The 20,062-nt window shown below is 40.3% G+C and overlaps 3 protein-coding genes across 5 annotated transcripts in view; 1 reads left to right on the top strand and 2 right to left on the bottom strand.

Moving 5' to 3' along the window:
* Nucleotides 1-323: 323 nt before the first annotated feature.
* zgc:162879 (ras and EF-hand domain-containing protein) lies at nucleotides 324-9,770 on the top strand. 2 transcript variants are annotated; one of them, XM_042110880.1, is made up of 17 exons: nucleotides 324-888; nucleotides 1,297-1,449; nucleotides 3,407-3,497; nucleotides 4,166-4,261; nucleotides 4,430-4,510; nucleotides 4,633-4,748; nucleotides 4,964-5,032; nucleotides 5,133-5,214; nucleotides 6,926-6,996; nucleotides 7,086-7,257; nucleotides 7,388-7,486; nucleotides 7,787-7,931; nucleotides 8,136-8,217; nucleotides 8,474-8,588; nucleotides 8,760-8,873; nucleotides 8,990-9,066; nucleotides 9,153-9,770. In XM_042110880.1, exons 1-17 carry the CDS (start codon nucleotides 578-580, stop codon nucleotides 9,259-9,261), a joined length of 1,983 nt encoding a protein of 660 aa, XP_041966814.1. In that variant the 5' UTR covers nucleotides 324-577; the 3' UTR covers nucleotides 9,262-9,770. The 2 variants fall into 2 exon arrangements, with proteins under 2 accessions (XP_041966814.1, XP_041966813.1); XM_042110879.1 differs by having other exon boundaries at nucleotides 7,086-7,296.
* Nucleotides 9,771-10,304: 534 nt separating this feature from the next.
* serf2a (small EDRK-rich factor 2a) lies at nucleotides 10,305-11,851 on the bottom strand. 2 transcript variants are annotated; one of them, XM_042110887.1, is made up of 3 exons: nucleotides 11,617-11,835; nucleotides 11,061-11,169; nucleotides 10,305-10,776 (listed from the first exon to the last, which is right to left on the bottom strand). In XM_042110887.1, the coding sequence occupies exons 1-3, from the start codon at nucleotides 11,621-11,623 to the stop codon at nucleotides 10,710-10,712; spliced, it is 183 nt and encodes a 60-aa protein (XP_041966821.1). In that variant the 5' UTR covers nucleotides 11,624-11,835; the 3' UTR covers nucleotides 10,305-10,709. The 2 variants fall into 2 exon arrangements, 1 of the variants encoding a protein (XP_041966821.1); XR_006035193.1 differs by lacking the exon at nucleotides 11,061-11,169 and having other exon boundaries at nucleotides 11,617-11,851.
* A 5,858-nt stretch (nucleotides 11,852-17,709) lies between these two features.
* The window catches only part of fkbp16 (FKBP prolyl isomerase 16), a 34,450-nt gene continuing 32,097 nt past the window's right edge, over nucleotides 17,710-20,062 (bottom strand). Inside the window, exons 7-8 of the mRNA XM_042110452.1 lie at nucleotides 18,518-18,655; nucleotides 17,710-18,418 (exon numbers count right to left, since the gene is read on the bottom strand). Of these exons, the coding sequence (XP_041966386.1) occupies nucleotides 18,332-18,418; nucleotides 18,518-18,655 (225 nt within the window). The 3' untranslated portion in view covers nucleotides 17,710-18,331. The remainder of the gene's footprint in view (nucleotides 18,419-18,517; nucleotides 18,656-20,062) is intronic.

Here is a 20,062-nt window from a genome sequence, read left to right as displayed (position 1 = left end):
GCATAGTCACATGCAAATTACCACATACCAGAGAAATGACAACAATTTCCAAATATGCTATTCAAAAGAAAGTTAAAAGTAATTGTTTATTCATTAATAAATCAGAATAAGCATTCATTGCAACATTGATAAACAAACAAGTTTCTTTCACAGATCAAACTAAAATGATGTCCAACACAGAATTATTAGAAAATTATCCTTAAATCTCAAAACAAAATAATTATATTGCATGAACTGGACAGTATAGCCTACCTTAGCTTAGTCCCGCCCTTTATGTGATGAACCAATGGTCTGCAGATTGCAAAGACATCTGAAATACCATTCTAGCAGGAAAGTGTCGTCTTGTTCAGTCATGGATCTTAGCTAACTCACCTGTGTGGCAAATTAAGTGGGGAATTCACCTGTTGTAGGTAGTTTTAAAGGGAATTATTTAATGGATTATTATAATATAAGAACTCGATTTGGGATCACTTGGAGTCACAATTGCATTTGTTTGATGTAGGATTTTAGGCTTTTTTATTCTCTGGTTGCAAGTGAAACGCATTTGAAAAGATCCAAGGCTATTTGACTCTTCAGAATGGATAAACCAGACCTTCGAAGGCTTTTTTCTGCCTGTGATGTAAACAGATCTGGGCGAATCGAGTTAGAAGATTTCGCCGTAGTTTGCCGGGAGCTCAATGTTCCCAACGAGGACATGAGAACTTTATTCAATAAATTCGACTCGGACGCGGACGGGAGTATCAATTACAGCGACTTTTCTTCACGGTTTCACGAAGTTTCGGAGACCCTTAACCTGGCCTCACTTGAGGGTTCTCTGCAAAGTCAAGTCAGCCCTTGGGATCAATTCGAGAACTCATTGGATGGCGACATAGTTTACTTTTTGGGAAGGTAAAGCTCAAAGTCAGTTTATGCATGTGAATTGGATTTCTGTCTTTAAATTGCATCTTTAATGACACGATGATTGCTACAGTTAAACTTTTTCAACGAGTTCCTTTAAAGGAACCTATTGTTGTATTTACCAACCTAAAGCTGTGAACCAATTCACTTACAAACTCAGGATACCGTAGCCTACTGAATGAATGGAATGGACAAAGACGTTTTTGGCGTTGTAAGAAAATAATACGAGCAGGCCTACAGCATGACAGAAGTTTGTTGCTCAACTAGCAGTCAATGGGGAAGAGAAACAGTAGCCTATAGGCCTGTCTAATTGTGGCCTAATTGTCTTGACATTAGCCTATACTGGATATGTGTGGGAATTGACCATGTTTGAAGCATTCATCTGACCTTTGTTTCCAGGTTACGGGATCCACTCAGTGAGTTGTACATACAGATCTATGGATCCTCTGATGTACAGTTACTACAGCAGTATGAAGAACTCATCCAGGGTCTGGTCAACGAGAGTCGAGAGCAGCGTCTGGAGAATGAGCAGCTTGAAACCAGCCTGAGGCGGTGAGGAGAGGGGCTTTACATATACAGTTAACAGTGTCCTTACCTCTGAACAATTCTGTATAGCAGATAATATATTTCATTGAGATAGATGTTTGGGTAGTTTGAGATCAGTAGACTGGAGGCTCTTGAAAACGTTTATCTGATAAAAAATGAACATTACATTTCAGTTCTTGCAAGCTTTTGAAGAAGCCCGGTGGATACATGGATGAAGATGTATCTAGCATATGACACCACCTTCACTTCAGATAAGCTTAATGGTTATTATGTAATACATTTGATGGTCTGAGTCAGTTTGCTTGACCTTGCATGTCCTCGTTGAGCCAGTACAGAAATGTGACATAGTGTTTGTGTCCATATTGGAGATGGCTGGACCATCATGTCATTACTGGATGTCACATCTCATTCATGAGTTTCGACCAAGCAGCTAGGGTGTCAATTTGGACACTGATGTAGTTATTATTGCTTAATCAGAAGCACACAACTGATAAGGTAGGCTACTGATTTCAACTGACGTCAGTTCTTGGTAGCAAGTAATTCAGTAAACAAGTGTTCAGATTCAGATTTTGAGCTCTCAGTATGAGGCATTGTATTCACCATGATTCACAATATGTGATTCATTTAACCCTTGGTGTTTGGGTCTGTGTGGGACCCGTTTTCAATGTTTGAAAGACAAAATTAGGCTATTTGTTATTTCTTCTAACTCCTTGGCTCATTTTCTGTGAAGAACATAAAAAAATAACCATTAGATATTTTCAATGACTCCACACGGTATGCCCCACCTACACATAACTATTACATATGAGGTGTTCGGGTCTACTTGACCCGAATGTAATGTAGGTGCTATGTACCTTAAATGTGTCCTCCTCCTAAATAGGCCTGCTGTGTGTGTGTGTGTGCGTGTGGAAATGTTGTCTCTCTGCACCTGGTATTCCCACACAAAGTTCCAAAATATATAGGCTAATGGAATTTCCTAATTTTCTCACAAAAAAACGAAAATGATCATATGATCATAAATGTGATCTCACAGGGGTAAATGGCAAATATGAACCATAAATGATGTATATAACATTGGTGATTGAGCTAAAGTAAACATCTGTTAAGTATTTTTATATAAATTGTTATGGCTGTATTGATTTAGAAGCTTAATAATGTGGTGGGGTGGGTCCACCAGATCCAGGAACATTGGCTGTGTAACAAAAATAGGAACACCTTACAAGGGTTAAGTAGTTGGGTGTTAACAAAGCCTCAAAGGTGGATTTGTCTCAAGGCTGAATTGGTCAAGGCTGTTCCATTGTTATTTTCCAGACTGTGATTTTCATGAAATGCAGGTGAATTGTCTAGTACAGGGAAGAAGGAAGTCTGGAAATTATTTAGCTTGCTCTGCTTGTACTTCAGCTCAGAAGGTCTTTTCACAGTCTCTGAACTGGAAAGATTACCGGTAATTCTTCTGCAAGGATAATTATTGTAAAACTATCCTACCAGATTATTTGTGATGTACAATTTGCAGTGGACCATGGTATCTGAATGCATGTTGTTCTAACTAAAGTTTGAGATAGGAAAAACAATGTTTTTTGTCCGGAATGTCCTTTGGTAGGATATCTTGTCTTGCATATCTGTGACCAGTGATTCAAAACGTCCCTCCTCCATTCATGAATGATTGGTCAAGTAAAGTCACATGACTATTACAGACTGTAGTATCACTTTTTTTGTGATTAGTTAAGCGTCACAGAGAATGCCATCACTAGAAGACCTGTGGGAATGTCAAGAGACTGCGAGGAAGATATGTTTTCAAAATCTGTTTGTACGGTCTCCTGGACCTTTTTCAGAAAGGAAAAAGCCATTTCTTGTGGAGTTTAAACCATTTCTGGTGGAGTGTAAGCCATCATCATTTTCTTAGTGTTTTTCCTTTTGGACATCTGCTGCATCAGTGTATGACTGTGGTTGTGTTGACTGACAGGACAGAGGAGATGAACACAAGCCAATTGGCTGAACTCGAGGAGGATGTGCAGGTGCAGATTCGTCGAACTGAGGAGAGGGTCAGGGAGGAGGTAAGCTTCTGGAGAAGGGACGATAAACTTTGGAATTCCTCTGATTTAAATAATATTCTTTATTGTGCATCAGTATAATGTGTGAAGGCAGTCTGTGACATTCATGCATTGATATAAAATAGGGATACTCTGGAAATCATTTTCATATTATAGGTGTCAAAGACATGAATTGTTGAAGTTTAGGCACATACAGTACCAGACAGACCTCTTCTAACACCAACATATTCTTTTTATTCATCAGTGTAATGTAAAGATTTTCTTTGACATTCGCACTCATGGACGTTAAAATAGGAATACACTTGAAATGTTATTGGTTGTTCAATGTTACATATTGTTGGTGTCAAAGACATGAACATTTTGGAGCTTAGACACATACCAGGCAGACAAACCGCTTGTAAGAGCAATGTGTTGGTATGTGAACTAACAGATATCCAAGCCGAAAACACCCACAGTGGGCTGTCGTCTGAGTCTCTTCCTCTGTGTACTGAGTGTAGTGGTTCACCTGCATTCCTTAGGGTCAGGGGCTCACTCTCGTGGCAGAGCTGGGCAGCGCTGGTGTTTGCGCTCACAAAGCGCCCTCTATAAATCCTGTGAAGGCCCCTTTGTTCGGCCGGTTTATATGAAAGCACTTCACCTCTTGTTTTTTTTGTTGTTTTTTTCGGCCACAGGAACAGAGGAAAATGGAAGGAGCTGTCTCAGCGATGCAGAGGAGGCATGACAACGAAGTGGCTGACCTGCAAGTGACCGTGGACCGGCTCTCAAGGGTAGAGGCCCTGCTGTAGGGGTGTACAGTTAATGCTTTTGTGTTTTGTACAAGAGATATTATTCAATACGGAACACTGACATATCTCAGATTCATTTGACTATTGTGTTATTTGATTCAGTATGTATTCAGCTGTTCACCCTTGTTTTTTTTATTGAAACGTGTACAGCAATATCAAGAGGAACTGGAATTGAATAACTCCAGGGAAGATGTGGACAAACTGAGAAACCAGCTCAATGAAATGTCACAGGTATGCTGAGTGCATTTGACTATCATAGTATCATGACGTTACTTTTTTTCTATGAAATTGTAGATTTCTCTGTTCAGAATATATCCATCTTTTGTCAAGACTCATTAATATCTCAATTTTAGGAGAAAGAGGAGCTGAGGAGTTGTCTTGTGAAGGCGCAGACAAACATCTCGATCTTACAGGTGGAGTTGGACAAGCTAAAGAACTCTTACACAGACCAACAGCTTCAGCATGAGAGGTACCAAATAAATAACAAACAAACCACTACAGAACTGCTACTACTGCAACCATTACAGTACTTCTACTGAAGCGAGACTTGTGCCCTAGTAAACTGATTTCCAACCCAGTGTCACATTGACAATTTCGAATCAATGTGGAAATGTTCAGAATTGATAACGATCTGATGGTCTTTAAGTCTGTACCCAGTACTAGGCCTACTTCTTGTTTTCACAGGGAAACCAATGAATTGAAGAGGATGGTGCTCGAATACCAGTCATACACAAATCACATCGACATCCTCCAGTGAGATGCCATTTTGAGCATTTTTCCATTTCCTTTTACAACTGTTCTTTGGAAATCCTCTATTCTCATGTAATACCCCCCACCCCTTTTAATCATGAAGGGAAATGAATAAGAAGTTATACGACAGCAACGATGGACTACGCTCTGCGCTGGCCAATGATGCAGCCTCTAATAAAAGACGTGTAAGTCTCACTTCTGTTCTACCATGATGAAGAAATGAAGTACAGATGTGCATGAGAAGCTCCTTGTGAGATTGAGGCTTGCCCACCCCTCTCTCATATCAGGATGACCGCATGAAAAACGACTAGGCAACTCAAGACTAAAGTGAAGCGGGTGCGAGTTTTATTTACAGTGCAGTAGCAGTGATTAACAAAAGAGAAAACAAAAACTGAGAATAAACGAAAAACAAAACCGGCCTCAATCAGGCAACACAAATATAACTACAACAAAAGACTGTTTAGAGAACGATCACACTTTTTCTTGCACTTACTTCACTACACAGCTTCACAGCAAGCGTGCTTTCCCCTTGCTCTCTCTCCCCCCCAAATGAAAACCCCTGCCCTTTTGAAGGGCTCACAATCTACCCGAGAGCAGCGATTGGACAGACAATAAACCAATCCGAAAATGGCATTACAAAAACCTTTAAAAACACACATTTGGAAGTACATACAAATTATCACAATATCCCCAGAAAATAGCTTTTAAAAAGTAGAAAACATAAATCCCATATTTACTTATTTTAGTATACTGTATGCATGAAATAAAGCTACAAAACAATTACTCACATATCACCATGACAACCAAAGTTTGCGCCACTGAACCGGACAGTGGTTAAGAACATGGGTTCCGCAAGGGCTCCGGTTTCCCCACGGACCCTTCTGATGGAACACCCATTGGCAGCGGTGAGTGAGAAATGTTTGTTTGTAGTGCAGTGAACTATTGTGTTGCGAGTGGAATATGGGACGAGACAACTGGTACCTGCGTTGCTCGCAACGATGGTAAGTACATGTTATAACTGAGAAATGTGTGTGTTTGTGACGTGTGCATTTTCGCGATAGCCGCGCTAAAAGGAAAAAGTTTGAATACGGTGTGTAGGAGATGCTAACAGGTGTCTGGGTCTATGTGTGTGTGCGGGAGTGTGCTGGCGTGTCCATGGGAGTGTCTGTGCGTGTCGGGAGGTGTGTGTGAGTGTAGAAAGGATGTGTCGCTGGCGTTTTGGTGAAAAATGTCACTACCCCACATTTTTCACACTCCTATTACTGAACAGCTTTTCATTATTGGTGATTGTCTTGAATTGACGGTAGCCTGCATCATTTAAATGCAAAAATAAGTAAAGAATGACCAAGGTAGTATTGTTGAGGTTCAATGCTCGTTACAGGGTATCTACAGTTTGTTTTACAAATCAAGGACTTTTCCAGGTCTGTTTACTCAAATGCAAGGGCTCAACATTCAATAGTTTGAGGCACGGATCAAGGTAAATTACTGTTATGACATTGAGAAATGTTCTAATGAGAACTATATGGCTTTACAGAAGCTCACAGATTAGAAAGAGAGAGGCTTGAATGTATGAACACTTTCCAGTTGTGCTGTGATGCTGTGATGTCAGATCTGGCATCATTCCTTTTCTTACATAGAATACATAAATGCAAGCACTTTCAATGACCCATGTCAATCTGTGTCTATTTTCAACCCCCCCCCCCCCCCCCCCCCTCAAATTCTCAAGCATGTGAAGGACCCATGGGAACTGTGTCATTAGGTGGAGGGCAGTGCCAAAGAGACCTATTTCTCTCAGCACATCTGACTTGAGGCCATTGCAGCCCTGATGTGGCAGTATGTCTGTTCCTAAACCAGTTGTTATATGGCCATGATCAACATGTCTTGTCTTTTCCGCAGTTTTCACCAAAGCTTGACAACCCTTCCCGAAAGATGAAGCCCATTCATCAGAGCACATTAAACCATATCAGGTAAAGTGCTTTGCTACCCCATCAGTAGCCTACAAAAATGGACAGCTATGACAATTCTGTTTAAATGAGGTGCTCTCCTTTCTGGGTAGTTTTGCCAGTGAAGAGGAGCAAATGGCTACAATGGATTCCTCTCAACCACGGTATGAGCACGTGGCAAGCTGGGCACAGAAATACCTGGACAGCGGAGTGACCACATCCATGGATGTGGACGACTCGGGCAGTGACTATGACAGCGACGAGAGCAGAGACTCCATAGAAACGGTGCACCATAGTTATTCCTACGCTCCATCAGAGCTGGAAGTAAGACAGATTATAATCCATTAAGGATCGCTATATTTAGTGAATGGGTGAAGTATGAAGTGTTAAGAAAAAAAATATTTTTTTCTGTTAGATGACGGAGACAAAGTCTGAGGTAGATGGGTCTGTGGCAGCCAGTCGAGTGAGTTCAATTGCATCTTCCATCAGAAGACGTTTGTCAGCTTTCCCTAAGGTAAGATCATCATTTTCAAGCTGTCCATCTGACCAAACAACCTGATGACCTAGTTTCATGCCATGCTGATGTTTTAGTTCATTTCCTTAATTTACCATTGCAGATGCTTGGTACAAAAAGAAAGGCAAAACATGGCTTGCATGTTACAACCTTTGTTAACAGTTTATTTGAATAAAAATGAAGGATGAATTAATCTTACATCATTTTGCACACAACTCCTATTCCTGTTATCACCGGACATGTATGCTCACTTTAACTTATGAAGTATTGTGTTCACAAGTGTGTTGTTTTGATCAACAGCCACTGGAGACAAACCTGCTGGAATCTGATGGCCCAGCCCCCATGTACAGGCTGGTTCTGGCAGGAGATGCTGGGTCTGGCAAATCGAGCTTCTTACTGCGACTGAGTCTCAATGAATTTAAGGGTGATATTCAGACCACATTGGGTAAGTGCAAAGGGGGTCTGGGTTCTTGCAACATATATATATATATATATATATATATATATATATATATATATATATATATATATATATATATATATATATATATATATATATATATATATATATATATATATATATATATACACACACACACACCCCAGTTGTGTGCATGTAAAGTGAGATTCTGGGGGATTGTGATTATAGGGGTGGACTTCCAGATTAAGAAGATGCTGGTGGATGGAGAGAATACCACCCTGCAGATCTGGGACACAGCAGGACAAGAAAGGTACACAGAGAAGGGCAATCATAATATTCATCATTTCAAAGACGTCACCAGACTTGTTATTCAAGACTAACACCTCATAACTGGTTGATGCACCTCCTAATAGCAATAATAATAGCAGTCATGGTAGCAGCATCTCTAAAGAGCGATGCCGTGGAAAACACAGACCTGGACTAAAGCCCAGTTATGTTCCGGGCCTTCAACTTTCCAGTACTCTTAAAACACTTTACCTAACTCCTGTTTGGTTCACATCTTGAAGGTTCAGGAGCATTGCCCGTTCTTACTTCCGCAAAGCCCATGGTGTACTGCTCCTGTATGACGTGACCTCGGAGAGTAGCTTTCTCAATGTCAGGGACTGGATGGAGCAGATTCAGGTATCCCACAAAGATCCACAAAAATGACAAGCTTACATTAACCTCTGTTATTATTAGTAGTGATATTTTGCACTCGTGTAATGGCATAGTACAGTGCACAGCCTCATTGTGTGGTCTTGCAGTATGTATGTTGATCAGCTGAGTACAGACCTAATTGTTTTGCTTTTCTAGGAGTCCACCGAGGAAAGCATCCCCATGTGTGTGATTGGAAACAAGGTGGACCTGCGGGAAGAAAGGCCTAAGGGAAGCTGTGTGAGCACCGCACACGGAGAGAAACTTGCTATGGTGAGGCCTCGCACCTCATATAGATGTATCCAGGGCAGTCACTCGTAAGAGAGTTCTACAGATGTTTTTTTTTTTTTTTTTCTTTCTTGTGTAATATACTGTATCTTCCTTATCAGACCTACAACGCCCTATTCTGTGAGACCAGTGCTAAAGAGGGGACCAATGTTGTGGAGGCAGTCCTCCATTTGGCAAGGTAAGGCATCTATCTCATCACCAGTCTCTGGCCACTCCTATTATCACCACAGCAGTAGTGTGAAATGTGCTGTCTGTCCTTCACAGAGATGTTAAGAAACACATTAAAGTAAGAAGAGAGTCAGAGGGCTTCATCAAGCTGAGTCAAACGGGTCGAAAGAAGACATTTGGTAACTGCTGCAATGCAGCACAGTAAACACGCAGTGTGCAGTGCCTTAACCTTTTTATATTGATGGACATATTTATCATGGAGTTCCCAACTCTATTGTAAAAGGCATAGTGTAGGGCACATGCATTGTTCTTTTGGGACGTTTCACAACTTTGTATATTTTAACCATAGGGGATACAGAATACCAAGGTCATAATTTATACTTTGCTAATCATTTCAGTTTTATCTCTGTGCAATAGGCCTACCGCTTCCTGCATTGATGGTGTTTTATGTAAAGTCTGCATGACTGTCATAACATGCTCATAAGAAGCAGTTAATGCATTTTAGCTAAATAGCTCTGGTAGTACTTAGTGTTAAAAAGTACTGATTTTATGTACACAAACAAGAACAAAATATTGTGCTGATTTTCATGCAGCAATTAACATGTTTCTTAAGAAACCATTGTAAAGATTAGTCTCAGGACTGAGGTTACTGTATGTAGATGTATTTGTTTTAATCAGTTGTACACAATAAATGTTCCAAATTAAAAACCTGAATTTTTTCTCCTGATGTGTAAAACCAATGGGTGTGTTTCTGCCATGCCTAAGCCTCATTTCATGAATTGAATCGGTATAGGCTACACAGATTAATGTCACTAAACAGGTGCCGTTCTCTAGGGGTCCATAATCTTACACATTATCCCAGATCAAGGGGCTGACAAGTTAATCTCATATTACACTTTACTTTATACCAAACCCCTGCTGAATGGAATGTTCATGTTGGAATTACTAGCAGTAAAACGTTCGAGTGGGGATGACTTATGTCTCTTGTCCATTCAAAAATTAATTAGTTTGACCAGATCTAACTGATTTATAACATGTGAACATATCAAGGTGCTTAGAACCAAACCTGAACACTTAAATCTTGTCAAACCAAACTGACATTTTGTCAGCTAAATCAAACCTGCACCAATCTGAGCACTAATGCAGCATGCTTCTGTATTTTCTTTAGCATCATCAAAAAAGTTAGAGCCTTAAGTGAAACTGGTGTTTGTCTTAACACTAAAACAAATACACACTGCGTCCAAAATGTGCATGAAAGATTTACATTTTATTACATTATTACAATTGAGGAAGGAGAGGGAGAGGTTACAAAAATACGGGATTGGGTTACTTCCAAACTATGGATTAGTCTGTTCATTCTTGCAGCTTTTGTTTACATTGTAAATCCTGATCAAGAAAACTGAGACCTGTGCACTGTGGTGATCAAACAGCCAAATCCTCATTCAACCAAAGAGTCTGCTTCAAAAGATGGGACACTGATTTTTAAAATAAAATAAAAAATAAGAGCACCCCTCACAGTTATAAAGATACAACAATGGTCTGCTTTCTGGAGCCTCAACACACATGAGTACCCAAATTCATTCTCAGGTCACATAGGGCAATATTAAAAACTTAGGTGATCTTGGTGTGAGGGGGATCCATATGAGTCGGACACTATTTAGAACCTGGCTCTTTTTTATCATTTGCCGCCTTCTGCTTTTGCTGCATTATTTCGGCATCCCTGCAAATTGGAAAGGAAAAAAAAAACATTTAAATTAGAACAGGCACAGACAGAGTAGAATCAGAACTTTTTCCTTCTGCACAAAAATTGCAAACCAATTGTGAGGAATGTGGGTTTAGCCCACAAGTGCTTGAACTGAGGTGCCGTTTGATTCATAGCATGATGATTCTCGTCTGCAAGGCACCATCTTCCGTATTAACAGTTAGAGTTCTTGAGGATTGGCCCACCGACTGCTCTGTACTACTTGGTCCTCGCTGGTCAACATTGGCTATCTAGATGCACACCTCTGTTTCCTCGCAGCAGCCGAGAGGCCATCATCATTGCGCTTGCCCTTGCCGTTCTCATTCTGCTTCTTCGCATTCTTCTGTCGGGCAAGTTCACGCTGGTTTCCCCCTACAAGAACGCGCATACTGATTGTTGAACAACCAACGTTTTTCCTGTTATGGAAAGCTTTTCATCACCACTTTAAAGATAGTAGCTGGCTAGCTAACGTTGTAACAAGCACATTAGCTTGGTAGCTAACGTTAAACTAGTAGAAGAGATGGTTTGGTTTAAGGTTCGCTGCGAATGTAGCTCGTGGTGAAGCTGCGAGTGTACTGGTAGACAATTTCAAAGTCGTTCTTTTCAAAAGGATACCAAATAATCGGTCTGGAGTGTAGCTGTTTTTAACAAGGAAGTAAACATTAGCTAGTTTCCATTTAGCCAAGCAAACAACGTTAGCCCAAGAGCTAGCTCACAAATGGGTGTCGACATGCATCGTAGGCTATGCACCATTGCGATGTAGGCAGTGACTTTAAATAACCAGAATTAAGTTATCATAATCCCAACAGCACTACTTACTCGTCATTTTTGGTTAATGGTTTTCGCTTTAGATAAGCTCACCCAAAGGGCTGCTCTCTACTGTCGCTGTAGCTTTCCCAATGACGCGCCGATGGTGGTTGTTGCCGAAAATGCAACGTTGCAGCTCCGCCTATTTACAGTGTTTGATGATATCGCGAGAAATGTCCTCTTCTGGAATACACCTACCTGATTGGAGGAACGCCTGATTAACTTTCTGGCGTTTGGTTTACTCCGTAGACGGGCTCTGGGAGAGCCTTGCCACTCTGTCCCATAGAGTGGTGAAGTCCCGCCCCTTCTACTTCTGGTCCATGGGACCTATCTTTCAAAAAATGATGAACGGGAGTTAATGGAGAGATAACAATTATTTTTTGGTCCAGTTTGAATTGTGCCACAAATTTCACATATGATGTGTGTGAATTTAAAAGATAATTTTTCACGTCAAGAAAGTACTGTTGTTTGATAGACTTCAAAAGTTATTGGTTTTGTGCGAATCCACTCAGTGGACTACATCTCTCGTCTCGAATGATGTACGTCACCAACGTAATGAAACGATAAGAGCTGTTATGCTACTTAACGGTTGCATCTTGCTGCCTGCTATGTCACTTAACAGTATGTAATGTACAGTCTATGGACGAATACAACTTACCTGATGTGTTTAATCCTCTGACTCATGGTATTTTCTTCGGCAAGGAAAGCCCAATTAAGACCTGCTGCTGGTATGCTTGTACAATCTAGTGTGGCTGTGAATAAGCTAACGTCACTAGCGCGACTGATGGGTTTGTAGTCGTTGGAATTACGATCTTTCACAATGTTGTAATTCAATAGTTACGAAACAAACTGCAAATGTCTTTACATGAAAAATTGTCTTTAAAATTGACAAACATCATATGGGTAATTCAAGGCACAAGTCAACCGGGACCAGAAAATAATTTATTTTTCGCCATAGACTGCCGTTCAAATTTTTTTGAAAGATAGGTCCCATGGAGGCAAACGGAAGGGGCGGGACTTCACCACTCTATTGTACCGAATTTTGGATGCAGATCCACCAGAGTTCCACTGGGGGCGATCACCATGAGGGCAGAATGAATGGAAGTCAATGGAGCTAGACGGCTAAATTTGTCTCTTTCACCTGATTGTCGTTGACAAATCTCAGATTTGATTGTAGTATGTATAACTTCAACATGGGTTATAGGTCAAAAGTTGAATGAACGAGTACTTATGTCCTTTTGATTTCTTACAGGTTGGGTCGTTGTTGCACATAACACGCTAGCATTGTGCTAATGAATGACGTCATTGACACATTTGAAAAGCTTTTTAGAACAATTAAGTGACTTTAAAAAATATAATACTCAACCAAGTGTATTTTCTTTGCCTCCCCTTTCGAATACAATACTCAAATTACTTCAAAACAAATTATATCCTGAGAAAAGTGGATTTTGAGGGGTACAGCTCCATAGACCTCCATGCATTCTGCACTCGTGGACGAGTGCCCTCATGTGGAACCACAGAAGGAACTGCAACCAGTTCAGAAACCGGAAGTTTTCCGAGAGTGGCAGTTCTCCCCTTATTAGACATTCTCTGGTTTACTGCTTCATGCCGGTCGTAAACTCGGAGGACCCGACTTTAAAAAATCACGACCTCCGAAACTGTTCATGATTTAGCTCGGAAAACAAAGGCTACAGGAAGCTATTACAACTGCCTACTATGGTTGAGCAAGAAGGAAAATATCTCTGAAGAGTGTTTATCTGTAATTTAGTGTTAATTTAGTGAATAGACCTTGCCTATTTGTAACGAGGAGCGAGATTAATCCAAAGATTGTTAAGGCGCCTTAACAATCTTTGATTAATCTCTTGTGTTGTTTCAAGGGAGGCCGCCGTGGTTGGAGAATATGATAGGCTAGCTCCATAGACCCCCATTGTTTTTGCACTTATTCGTGATCGCCCCTAGCGGAACTGCAACAGATTGCAGGTACAATGGAGTTAATAGGGAGTGATCCGGCTCTCCGTAAACGGGCTCTGTGAATATCCTACAAATAATTTAAAGTTGTCAAACTATGAGAATTTTATGTGCTGAAGTGGTCTGAAATGACCACCATTCTAACTTAGTAGGTAGGCTTACATTTCATTCCGTTTTCGATGGCAAACACAAAACAGCGCCAAAACAACCACCGGTGGACAAATCGAGTATTGCATGTGTACTGTTAAGACTCGCCATAGAGAATGAATGGGGGAAATTGCGGAGGTTTTAGTTTGACGATGTTGTACTCCTGTGCGGGCCGGATGATATATACTACGGACATGTTTTGGGGGGCCACCCAAAATGAGGTGGCGGGCCGTAGTTTGGGGACCACTGGGCTACACTGTCCGTTTATGATGTCAGCATTTGTTGTAGGCTATATTTGTGATATGTGGATCAATTTAATGTAGGCTAGCCTATGAATATTGCGTTGGGTAGGCCTATGTTATGCATATGTTTTGAGTCAATGTGTTCTGTCTAATATGCTGTGCGATAGGGTCTTTAGCCTGTTTTGACACCCATATCAGAAGCGTCAATAATTATTACGTTTTATTAATGTTGGTGTTCAACAGTTTTATATTTCACGTGTTCACCGTCGATTTCGGTGCAAGGCTACAGCAACTTTGTTACCTTACTAGTGTAGCGTCAGATAGCAGACGGTTACTTTGTTTGCGTGGTTTGCATTTTTTCTGTAGTGTAGCCATGTTCTTGACAGTGATGTATGCCTGTGCTGTGTGTCATGCAATGCCAGTATGCTGTTGTCCATTAACAGATAAAGGCGTTTAAATAAAATACAATAACTTTTTTTACCCCCCCCCCCCCCCCCCCCCCCCCCCCCACTAGAGCACCCCCAACCAAAACTCACTTCCCACGGCCCTGATCTTACAACCTATTAGCCTACAAGATCAATGGAAATGGGCCTGTGTTGTGCTGTATCAATGTTACATTATATCCTCGGAAACAGACGATAAAAAAAACGCAATTTCATGGATGTTTATGTGTCTGATTGGTGGGCAGTTGTTTATTCGATGCTAATTGGATGTGATAATGATGTATCTTTCAAATCAAATTTAAAGTTCTCAAACTATGAGTTTTATGAAGTCGTGGCAGAAACATCTGAAATGACCACCATTCTAACTTTCACTCACCTGATGAGAACTTTGCATGTGAACTCTGTATGAATATTGAACGAGTGAATAAAAAATATAAATAATTATACCAGAAAGTTCCAGAATTATGACTTGAATAGAAGTTAGTTAGTTATTAACAATTAATTGATAAACTTTTAGAATACTTTGAGCACTGATGCAGTCAGCAGAGGCCTCTTACATTGTTTGCAGGTACAGTAGGCCTACTATACATTTCATTCCGTTTTCGATGGCAAACGCGAAACAGCGCCAAAACAACCACCAGTGGACAAAAAGAGTATTACATGTGTACTGTTAAGACCCGCCATAGAGAATGAATGGGGGAAATTACGGAGGTTATAGTTTGACGATGTCGTACTCCCGTGCGGGCCGGATCCTATATACCACGGACATGTTTTGGGGGGCCACCTTAACTGAGGTGGCGGGCCGTAGTTTGGGGACCACTGCCCTAGATACATATTATTGACCTGGCTAGATTGTACTTAATAAATGACTATTTTTACAACTGTCCAACTGTCCCCCCCCCCCCCCCCCCCATTATGTGATGGTGTGAACGAGCCCACGTCATTACACATACAGACAGTACATCAGTTTGGGAAAAATAACATCTGATAACAACCCATAAACATAAGTTATTGTATTTCTAAGCATGTAAGTGACTGTAAACATCCTTGAATCCTCACTAGGATAAGAAATGTAAATTTACAAACACACCTCTGCCTTTTGATATGTTAGTGTCTTACTGTGTCTCTAATAAAGTTTGTTCATTTTGGACCATCTGATCTTTTTTCTGTGAGTGAAAGTACTTAGTGTAATATTTTTAAGAAATTTGAAGAATAGCCAATAAGTGTTTTGCTGTGCACATAAACCTTTTAAATGATGGTCAAATTAATCACTGCATTGATCTGGGTGTCCCTTTCCTGCAATTTACCTCAGTGACAATTTTACAGATTGAGTGACAAGATACGACATCATTATCACATCCAATTAGCATCGAATAAACAACTGCCCACCAATCAGACACATAAACATCCATTAAAATGACGTTTTTTTTTTTATCGTCTGTTTCTGAGGATATAATGTAACATTGATACAGCACAACACAGGCCCATTTCCATTGATCTAGTAGGCTAATAGGTTGTAAGATACATTAGGCTAATACCAAACATCGGTGTACATGTGTAACTCTTTTAATGTCAAATCCTTGCTTTTAGCACTGTTATACATTAATACCAAACATCGGTGTACATGTGTAACTCTTTTATTGTCAAATCCTTGCTTTTAGCACTGTTAGCTCCAAAGACGCCAGCTTTTACAGCCTCCAACCTCAAGTATCTCGTCGCGCTTTCAGACAAACTGTGGCGCTGTCGATGACAATTACTGTTTTGACAATGCTCATTGGAGGGATGGACCGCGGCCTGGAAGGCTGCAGCCTAGTAGTCGACGTTCGAGGCAAACTTCTCCATTGTGCCTCGGGGCACCCTCAAGTACTCCGAGGTAAAGTGGGCATGCCTGCCCAAAATGCCGCATGAAAGCTGAGTAATTTACACTTTCCAACTGGGGCGGTGGATTTATGAGATATCTCGAAAGCAGCATCAGAGTAGCCTAAGTGATAAACCTCCTACAACTAGCCCTATGGCATTGTTTTGTTAGGAGAATGGAGCCATACAGCTCTTCTATTAGGAGAGTTACCCCTTACTTTTGAGTAAACTTACCAAGGTTTGTCACTAAACCACGTAGGCTACTTGGTATACCCCCTGAGCAACTTGATGGTTATGGTTAGCCTATGGGGTCTAAAATGCCTAAATAGGCCTATGTCTTCTGAAGGCCTAAATAGAGCCAAGCCAAAAACTCCAATAAAATTTTTATCAACTTTGAGCTGGACAGCTATGACCATGCAGGATCATCCAGGTCAAATGTGACGATTATGCTACATATGCCTATATATATATACTACTCCTATTTATGTACCAGCATGCAACATTTGAGCCTCCTACATGGTTTAGTTCTTGACCTATGGGCTTGTGAACTTTGACAAAAAAAAAGAGGCTGAACAAAATTGACACCCCCTCCCCCCATACAACTGGCTGTATCTTGGAAAGTACTGATCTTACATAAAAGTAATTTTACAGTGTGTCTCCTGGGTAACATAGGTACACCTGGTAATTTTTTCAGAATTTTTTGAGACCTAAGTGTGTGGGCCCTGGTTGAATTGATGTGGAATGACCCAATTATAACCGTTAACAATGCATAAAGGAAAATTAAATAGGCTAATGTAGCTAAATGTAGACTACTACTAGCAACCAAGGGTGCATCCCATTTCTCTATTTGTCCATCCTCCCTGCCTCCCTTCCTTCCTTCCTCCTGTCCTAACCCTCCTTCTAATTAATTTTGTGAAGGAAACAAGGAAGTAATGTAAGGAGGATGGAGATCAAGGAGAGACACATGAGAAATGATATGTCCTGCTCACTCACGCATCACTTTTAATTACTGATGATGCGGCAAAGCATCACCTCTTAGGCTAGAATAAACAGACCAATGTTACACGCAAGTTGCAGAGTTGATCAAACAGTATGATGCACACGAATGACACACTGTAAAAACTTGAGTAGGCTATACTGTGTGCATCCTGTAGCCTAAAATATATGATGATTATAGCATCATAAAAAGAGAGGGGCAGGCATATTCTATTCAGAAATCGCATGTCTTGTTTTAAGAGTTAAAAAGAACTGCTTGATCAACCTGACTCCAAATCCCTGGTTCCATGTTGGTTACTTTTTTTTTTTTTTGCTGCTTCCCTTACTGCTTTTGTTATCTGTGTACCTTATGTATTTTTCACAACTTCAAACGGCAACAACAGAATAACAATACAGCTACCACTAAGAAGATGACAAATAGGACTTTTTAAAACATGGCTCAGTAGATTGTATTTGTTTAACTGTTTATTGCTTCTACCACAGTTTATTAGGGATACTTTCCAGCAGAATTCGAACACAGTGGAGCTCCAGACAACATGTAACAAAACAGATTTGGAAAAAAATACATATATTTCAATTAATAGGCTATGGTTTATTTTCCTTAATCTAAAATGTCAAATATAAAAATTTCAAGACAAAATCAGTTGCAGTTTAGACATTTACTTTGGTTTGGTCTTTATCAATTGAAAGCAATTTTAAAGAAACCACATTTAACATCCACATCTTTATCCCTGTATTCCTTTAGTTGCATGAAGTGTAAAATATTTCACATGGGGTTTCGGGAAGGAAATGAATGACAAGATCAGAATTAAAGACATGGAGGGTTTTTTGATGACATAGTTGTACCATAACTGTGATCCACGGGGACAGCACAGAAATGTAAGCAAAATAAATCTCTGGCAAATGTGGTTTGTGTCTAGAAGTGCATTCAATACATTCTACGTTGCATGTGTCGGTGTCAACATCAGAACCTAATAGGGGCAGATACTACAATGATTCAATGCACTTTCTCCCTCTTGGCAGTTCTGCTGTTGGGCTTGTAGTGTACAGTAGTTTGAGAGTAGTTTAGGTGAGTTAGTTTCTTGCAGTCAGGACCACTGATGTCACTAAACTGCCCAAGGCCACCACCAGAGCACCAAGCAGAAATTTCCAAGAAATTCCCTGCAACAACAAAAAACAACAACAAAAGGGCTATAGCGCTTAAGGTATGTTTGGCAAATGTCGACCCGCTTTCCTCAGAGGTAGTGTTCATTCACTTACTGAGGGCTTCTTTTTGGGAGGAATCACGAAGGGTGCAATATTGTCCCCTAACACCTGAGCTGGTTTAGCTTTCCATTTTTGAGTTTCGTTTCCGCCAGACTGTCGTTTAACCAGCTTTGATAGCTCAGCGTGAATGGCCTGTGAGGAATAAAATAAATAACATGAGAACTGTTAGTGTTAATGTCAAAAGCACACAAAAACAACAGTGCTGTTCCATGTGACTGCCACTCCTTGTGTTAAAGCAGCAAAATGAATTGTGGTCTAACATTATAGCTAGCGATGGTGTGCAAAAACGTTATAAACACTAACAACAACATTATTTGTAAAAGCTTGTTAGCATGCACACTGCTATCTTTTGTAATACATTTCAGTGAAAGCGTTTCTATTTTATGAGGTTATCTGACTCAGAGCACAGAGCTACATGTAGGGGGGGGGGGGGGACTGGTAGGCTATTTATCTGTTCTTCTCAAGACCAAATGACATTTTAAGCAGAGATGGGAAACCTAAAGTAAAGTCTTACCACATATTTCTTCCAACCTTTCAGTAAAAAACAGCTGATTCTTACTAGTTCTTTTTTCAGCCAGGTAGATGCGCTAATTGAAATAACCTGTTTTAGGTGGACAGGTAGAACCAATACATGGTGGGCTTTTACTCTCTGATTTTAAGCCAAAAACAACATCTCTGCCAAGAAGTTGTAAAATTCCTGTATGTTACTTTAATTGTTTCATGTGAACAGAAGTATGTTTTGACCAAAAGAGGGCAGCATTGTACACAGTAAAGGAATCAAGTAGAAACCGGAGCAGGATAAACAGGCCTGGTATATGCTTGAACAATGGCAGGGAGTGCTTTGTTGTTGTTGTTGTTGTTTTTGTTTTTGTCTGCATATACATTTAACTTTAGAACTTTCAGAAATGGCAGGATCTCAATCTGATTGCGTAACAGTCAAACAAATCCAATCTCCAGCCTCTGTCTGAAGGTGTGGATTAAGAGATTTAGTTAATGTACTGCAAATGCATACAGATCCTGTTGCCTACAGCCACAGCAGTGTGTTGCGCTTTTATGAATGTGTCAAACTACTGGACATTGCTCTTTATTCAGGATGTCCTCTGTCCGGATCAATGATTATGGTTCCCTTTCATCTGGCCATTACTCTGTGAATGTTTACTATTTTGATACAGGGTTTGAGATGAATATGGTTGTTGTTTTAGTTTTATTATTTAACATCCATCTTTGGATGTCAATTTCAAAGCTCAGCTTATCAACAGCCATGGCAAGTTGCAAGAGCAAGAATTAACCGTTGTACTCAAATGGTCCTCACTACACTAACTGTTTACAAAATAGCTGTTGCAGTAGTACCTTCTGTATTTGTATTTACACACATTTATTGTCATTTTTAAGCGAGCAAAATCTGTGGGGAGGTCCAACTCAGATAGTTATAAACATAGCAGTAGTCACTATTTTTCAAAGTTCTTAAACAACTGCACTGCACACAGCGATCAACTAATGTTTGGGACTGAACCAGAAATATAGGGAAAAGTTATTCAA

The sequence above is a fragment of the Alosa sapidissima genome, chromosome 11 (assembly GCF_018492685.1).
Source record: "Alosa sapidissima isolate fAloSap1 chromosome 11, fAloSap1.pri, whole genome shotgun sequence".
NCBI classification, from domain to species: domain Eukaryota; kingdom Metazoa; phylum Chordata; class Actinopteri; order Clupeiformes; family Clupeidae; genus Alosa; species Alosa sapidissima.
Note: the sequence above shows the minus strand (reverse complement) of the source record. Positions and strands in the feature narration are given on the sequence as shown.